A 6,943-nucleotide genomic window follows, 5' to 3' on the forward strand; every position below is an offset into this window, starting at 1 on the left:
TCCTAATTTTCAAGCTCTAAGAAAGTAAGAAAGTGTGCACATCCTTTAAACTATCAAATTTAGTATATGTTCTACCAAATTTAAATATATTCTACATATAGGACTTAGTAGGTTAGAGACTCATGTTCACCCCTTGGAAAGACATGGGGAAATAATAGCCTACATTCACTTTCCATCACAAGAAAAAAAGAGAGTCCAGGAGTGTTGACTCGAAAAGAATAGAACTTGCAATGAAAATCCAAGAGCATATAAAATTAAGAGATGCAAATACAATACCTTGGCACACTCTGATACTTAATATGGGAACTAAGAAGACATAAAAACATGCCTTTATCTCAAAGGTTATAGATACAAGAAAAAAGTTATCAGTCTATGATAGAGGCCAACCGAAAGGCCAACTTTTGCAACTTTAAGGTTGGAGAAACCCACCATCAATCTTATTGATTTGAAGCGTGTATAAAGAAGGTTACAATATGGACAAGGCCAACAATTCATTAGATGACGATGGATTTAAGCTTGGGCAAAGAAGTATACTCGAAGGAGGTCATTCAATCAAGTAGTCATTTGCAAAGCCTCTACCTTTCTTCCAAGCATGGTTAACACTGTGCCGGCAATATGAGTAGATGTTAAGCCAGCTTCTGACATCTGATCGGAGGGTGCGCCATGCTCAATGTAGCGGTCTGGGAGAACAAGTGGCCTCCACTGCACATCATTAACATAAAGCCACATTTACATAAGATAATCAAAATCTCTCATTCAAATTTATGAGAACACCTTTGAACAATTCCCCTTTAAACTCTATTCATTTTGTACATTTAGAAAAAGACACACCTACACACACACACACACACACACACATAAAGCTTGAGCTTTGAGTAATGAATTTTCATCAGTCTATTAAATCATATGTATAATACTACTTCTCACTTTGACTTCACATATACTCAAGACGTTTGGCATTAAGGGTAATATCCATTAGGTTTATTTTGTGCACCTTTCCAAAACCCTACTATATTTGTGATGAAAGTCACACACATCATTGTATAAGTCAAAATAAGAGCATGGAAGAGACAAGCGAGCTTTTTGTAGAGAAGCACTAATTAAAAATAAGCAACTGAAATAGAGCTTTATCTTGTCTCTTAGTTAATGCTTTGAGTGTACCTTCTACATGTTTCCTACTTTCCTTTGTGACATGATGACCATGAGGAATGGTAGTAAGTAAAATTACTAGGGGTACAAGGGAAAATGCAATTAGGAGAAAAAGTCATGGTAGTAAGTAAAATTACTAGGGGTACAAGGGAAAATGCAATTAGGAGAAAAAGATAGCTTGACAAAGTAAATTTTGATTCTTACTTTTGTGGCCTAGGTTATGTAATAATGCACAGTTCGGGCGTATAAATTGCAAGATGTAATATTGAAACAAATGCAAAAAATGAGCAACATTTGAGAAATAACAAATTAAGAATCTAAGGGAGCTACAAGACGAGATTTCTAATCAAAACTTTTTTTTGCAAGAAGGTTTAAGGGAGGGTTTACCTGAAGGTTTGAATCGAGCAGACCGTCGATTGCCATAAAATGGGAAACGTGAGATCCAAAGCCACCTATGGAGCCTTCTTCTACAGTGATGAGAATGGGATGCTCGCGAGCCAGGCTTCTGATGAGATCCCTGTCCAACGGTTTGCAGAAGCGAGCGTCAACAACTGTGGCCGTCACCCCATACTTTTCCAGTAGCGCTCGTGCTGCTAAGCAGTTCTGCACCATCGTGCCATAGCCCAGCATCGCAACGTCCGTCCCCTCTGCCAGGATCCTCCCCTTGCCAACCTGCAGCACCCCAGAAATTAATTAGCTACCTCGGAGAGAAATCGAAATCACTGCTACATCGACCGTTTCCATACGAAGTTTTTAATCAACGATACGATACTGTGTTTCTTCTCGGCGGACGGAAGTCCAGGAAAAACCATTATCCGGCTAAAGATCATTGAACTTATTCAGGTTACGAATTACTGCGACGACTGCACGTGATCTGGAAGTAGAATTGCTAATCGGACTTGCTATTGCCAACACAGTAAGGGGGAAGCGGCCTTTGTGAACCATTCTTGATCGAAGTTAATCCAGTAATGCGATTCAGAATCTCCATCTACGATGCAGAGCTGTCGAGAGTGCTGAAGTCTTTACCTCCAAAGGCGAACCTTTATTGCCCGTCGGAAGCTTTACTCCCACGCCATTACCGCGTGGATATCTGAAGCAACTGGGTTGATCGTCAATCGCGGCAGCAGTGGCCACCATGTGCATCAGCTCAGCTTCATCTGAGGGAGCCATCACTATCATATTCGGCAAACAGGCCATGTATGCAACATCAAACGCTCCACAGTGCGTTGGCCCGTCAGCTCCGACGAGTCCAGCTCGGTCCATGGCAAACCGAACAGGCAGCTTTTGCAAATCTACGTCGTGAACGACCTGCAAACAACAGGTATGGAACATTTTAGATCAGAGCGAATGAACAAGAGACGATATAAGTTGCGATGATCTGCTTAGTCGATTAATATTTCCCCTCCTACCTGGTCATACGCTCGCTGCAGGAACGACGAATAAATGGCGCAAAATGGCTTCAGGCCCTCGCATGCCAGGCCAGCAGCGAAGGTAACAGCGTGCTGCTCAGCAATACCCACGTCGAAGCATCGCTCTGGGAACTCCTTTAAAAAGCTGTTAAGGCCTGTGCCTCCCCCCATGGCTGCGTGGATTGCAATAATCTTGCTGTCAAGTGCAGCCTCAGCAATGAGAGCGTCTGCGAAATAAGTGGTGTAGGCTTTGGTTGGGGAAGAACTCTTGAACTGCTTTCCAGTGGCAGGATCGAATTTGACAACGCCTGCCAGTGAAAATCCGAGCCATGTGACAAATTTGCGAAATAAGCTACGCTTTCGACACAAATCTTGCTGCTCGCACCACATCGATAGTATGTAAATCCTGCTATTCACGCTACATAGTAAGATACATCGAAACTATACAAATCCTCGTGAATCTATGCCTTTCTTGCAGGCATATCCAGACAATTTCGTTGCTCATAAATTGACAAATTTGTGCCAAACGCTGCTGGTAATAACTCGCAAAGAAACTCTGCTATTCAAATGCCTATTCGAATCTTTGCCTTACCGTGGTATTTGTCAGCAGCTCTTTCGGCATATGGGTAGCCCCGGCCTTTCTCTGTTACGACGTGGATCAACACAGGGCCAGAAACTTCTGTTTCTTTCACCTGTTGGAGAACCTTCACAAGATCTGCAATGTTATGACCATCCACGGGACCGATGTAATACAACCCAAGCTCCTCGAATAGCGTTGTGCCGGAGCCATTTGTCATTCCCTGGGTATACTCGTCTACCTTGGCTGCTAAACAATGCACGTCACCGCCAAGCTTCTCTGCCACTCCCTGATTCAAACCCGGAAGTCACCCTTCGTTAGCTAGATGCCCACCTATTTCTCTCTCGCTCCTTTCATCATTATAATCTAGCCGTCTGGTGATAAGCAGACTTGTGATCCAAACTAATCTTACCTTTGCCACATCTCGGAGTTGTAAACGAAATGGCTTGAAGGATTGCAATCTTTCTAAAGCACTGCTTAGAGCACCAACTGGTGGAGCTGGCCCGTCCACTGTCGCTGTAGGCAGAGACACTTGCTTGTTGTCGTTCAGAATAACAATGAGATTTGTATCTAGGTAACCTGCGTTATTCATGGCCTCATACGCTTGGCCCGCTGTCATTGCACCATCTCCAATGACCGCAATTACATGATTCTTCTTTCCTAGCAAATCTCGGCCAACAGCCATGCCTACAACAACGAACGAGGAGAATGTCAAAGTCTGGGACGGAACAGAAACAGAATGACAGAAATCAGGGGAGCATTGATCATTGCGTACCTAGTCCCGCTGATATGCTGGTAGAGCTATGTCCTGCACCAAAAGCGTCATGATCGCTCTCTCCTCGCTTGGTGAAGCCTGAAAGACCCTGTGTTTGTCGTATGGTGTGCATACGGCCTCTCCTTCCCGTCAGAATTTTGTGCGGATAAGCCTGACCTCCCATTGAGCCGGAGCAAAGTTCCATAATCAGCAGTATTTCATAAAATTTACTTTCAGAAAGCGTCTTTTTCAGCATGCTACGTATTTGAGAATTGACGTCCCTTGAGACTGTGAGGGGTGCCAGTGCAAGTGAATTTGTGGAAAGCACTGAGCAGAGTCTATAATATACAAAACTGCCGCAGTAGACCCAACCTGATGTCCAACGTCCCACAGGATTCTGTCCTGGGGTGTATTGAAGACGTAATGCAGGGCTACCGTTAGTTCCACAACTCCCAGACTGGATCCGAGATGACCTCCCGTCTTGGACACCTTGAAGATAACATCCGTGCGGAGCTCGTCAGCAACTTGCCTCAAATCCTGCAAAATGCACGAAGTATCATGAACAATCCTCAGAAACGCAACGTGTGAATGGAAGAATAGAGTAACAACATCTCAAACCTGAACTTCAAAATACAGTAACGAGATCTCAAACCTCAACTTTGAAGTTCTTCAGATGTGCAGGAAAATTGATCGTATCCAGAAGAGGTGTAGTTGGTTTTTCTGCGAAATACTCTCCCTTCTCTGCGAGAGAGGCATTGCAGGTGGCTGGTCCGATCTGGGTAGGCAAATAATAATGGTTTAGCTTAATCCTGATGAGATGGAAACACGAAAATGGAAATGTAGACAGGCAGGAGTCTCTTAGCTGCGACACATTATTGACAACTCTTAAGTTCAAGTGGTTTTTGCGGGAACCGTATTCCGCTCATGAATATATTCTTATAAGTTCAAGATTACCACAGATTTAAAGACGACTTGGTCACCTGTTTAAGATGAAGATGATGTCGAGCGCCGGACGTTTGTTTCGCAGCGAGTTGAGGCACGTGGGTGTGTGCTCGAGAGAAGAGCCCAAAGAGCTCAGAGTCCAAGTGGCAAAGAGAGGACGTAGCCGCATTGGAGCTTCCAGCAGGACTTGGCAGCAGTGCATGGAAAGCGGAGGAAGCCATAGAAGCAGAAGCTATATCCGCAACTAGCTGGAAATCTCAATTCTGAGGTTGAGCTTGGAGCTGGGGAGGAGGAAGCGGGCCAATTCTGCTCGAGTGATCTTGGAGCTGTCCTGAGCTGAAATGAGAGTGATGAAGCAGAGAATCTGCATGCAAACTGAGAAAGCAAATGCAAGCAGCTCAGGACAGCTCCAGGAATGTAGTTGACATGGAAGTCGAAATGAGAAGGAATAAATGCAAAGATGAATCTAATAAGAACGAGAAGACCAAAGACAGAGGGAGCTGGAAGTAGCTGTGGATGAAGTGGAATATTAGGCACGGAAGGAGAGCTGCGGAGAGCTATATGGTGAAGCTGGCTTGTGAATGCAAAAGTAATGGAGGTGTACGTTGTAGAGGAGAGCTTGAAGAATGAGAGAGATTGACAGGGGAATATTAAGCAAATATGGCGTGTGAATGCAAAAGCATTGGAGGTGCAGGTTGTAGCTGAGGGAGAGGTGGAAGATGGAGAGAGATATTGACAGGGGACGGTGAAGGCAGCAGGAGGAAGCAAAAGAAGGGGAGGTGAGGGAAGGGAAGCTGAGGGAAATGGAGATGAAAGAGCTACATAAAGAGGAAAACGATGTAGAAGAGGGGGGGAGTGATATGAGAAATGAGAAGAATGAAGGCGACAAAGGAAGCGAGGAAGGTGCAAGGCGAAGGCAGAGGCAACGGAGTGTTTATATATAGTGATAGAAAACTGAGAAAGAGTGTCCATGCAACGTAAGGCTGATATCAAAGTGAGAAGAAGAAGGGAGAAGAAGAAGGGTGGTGCGATCCTTGTGACGCTGCCCCGCACTCATACCTCCCTCCCATCCTCTCATTAATTTGGAACCTACTCTTCCCTATGTGCTTCCCTCGTTTCACACACAAGGTTTTTTAGCCTCTTTATTAGCCTTGCACCCCCCTATACCTTTGCTATAACTTATCAGCCTGCCCCCCCTCCATCTCGCCCTGCCACAATATATTATATTCTTTTTTTTTAAAATAGGAAAAGGACACCATCATTAAAACAAGGTGAATTTCATGCAGAAGGCCTGCCAAGTGGGTAGATCTAGTATTGTGTAAGCAATGGAGTTGTCAGACCACTATATGTAATTAGTTCCATGGATGTTGTGTACTTCAGTGTTGTTTACCTAAAAATGGTCGAGAGTAAATACATGTGTAGTTGTAGGATCCTTTATCAATTATGTCATTTTGTGATGGTTCATGAAGTCATGAAGTTTTTGATTGTTTGTGTTGTAGTCTATGTTGAAGTCACCGAGAAAAGTTATAATTGCATCTTTGTTCAGTTTTTGCAAGAGGATGTTCAACATTTCAATCAACGTTGTAGTTGGGGTTGTTGGGTACTTGTACACATTGATTATTGCAAAATTGTTTCCAAACTTGTCATAGAAAGTTGTTAGAAGTAATTGGCATTTTTGATGAACAATTGATTTTTTTGCTTGTAGCATAATTTTATTTTTGTAGCATTTGTTATTCCAACTTCAGATATATCTTCTATTGTGTTGAAATTGGGTAGTTTATGTTTGATAGAATTGCTTGTGTGTAGCTCTTGTAGGCACAATATAGTTGCACTAAGTAGGCTTTTATCTGCGAGGATGTCATCCATGTGAGTGTTAAGCGAACTTGTATTTAAGGATTGTATTGTGAAGCAATTTAAGTGTTGTTTGTTGAAGTTGATTTGTTTTGGCAACCATTGACGTGAGGTTCTCAAGCGATCCATTTCTTAGAGAACAATTTTGTCTACCTTTATCTATTTACTTTCCAACTTGTTTATAAGGTATAGATTCTTTGGATCCCTCACTCGTGATAGCGCTGTGTAGACAAGGCCATGTGATTTGATGTTGGAGGGGTC

At 43.3% G+C, this 6,943-nt stretch overlaps 1 protein-coding gene across 1 annotated transcript; it reads right to left on the reverse strand.

Annotated features, from left to right (window-relative positions):
* Positions 1 to 256: 256 nt before the first annotated feature.
* Positions 257 to 5,368, reverse strand: LOC147896133 (putative 1-deoxy-D-xylulose-5-phosphate synthase, chloroplastic). The gene is made up of 10 exons (XM_087382324.1): positions 4,870 to 5,368; positions 4,542 to 4,664; positions 4,262 to 4,426; positions 3,911 to 4,061; positions 3,548 to 3,822; positions 3,151 to 3,424; positions 2,559 to 2,866; positions 2,176 to 2,457; positions 1,537 to 1,821; positions 257 to 702 (listed from the first exon to the last, which is right to left on the reverse strand). Exons 1-10 carry the CDS (start codon positions 5,050 to 5,052, stop codon positions 553 to 555), a joined length of 2,196 nt encoding a protein of 731 aa, XP_087238450.1. The 5' UTR covers positions 5,053 to 5,368; the 3' UTR covers positions 257 to 552.
* Positions 5,369 to 6,943: the final 1,575 nt, after the last annotated feature.

This window comes from Dipteris shenzhenensis, chromosome 12 (genome assembly GCF_047967505.1).
Source record: "Dipteris shenzhenensis isolate YYH24624 ecotype China chromosome 12, Dip_SZ_1.0, whole genome shotgun sequence".
In the NCBI taxonomy this organism is placed as follows: domain Eukaryota; kingdom Viridiplantae; phylum Streptophyta; class Polypodiopsida; order Gleicheniales; family Dipteridaceae; genus Dipteris; species Dipteris shenzhenensis.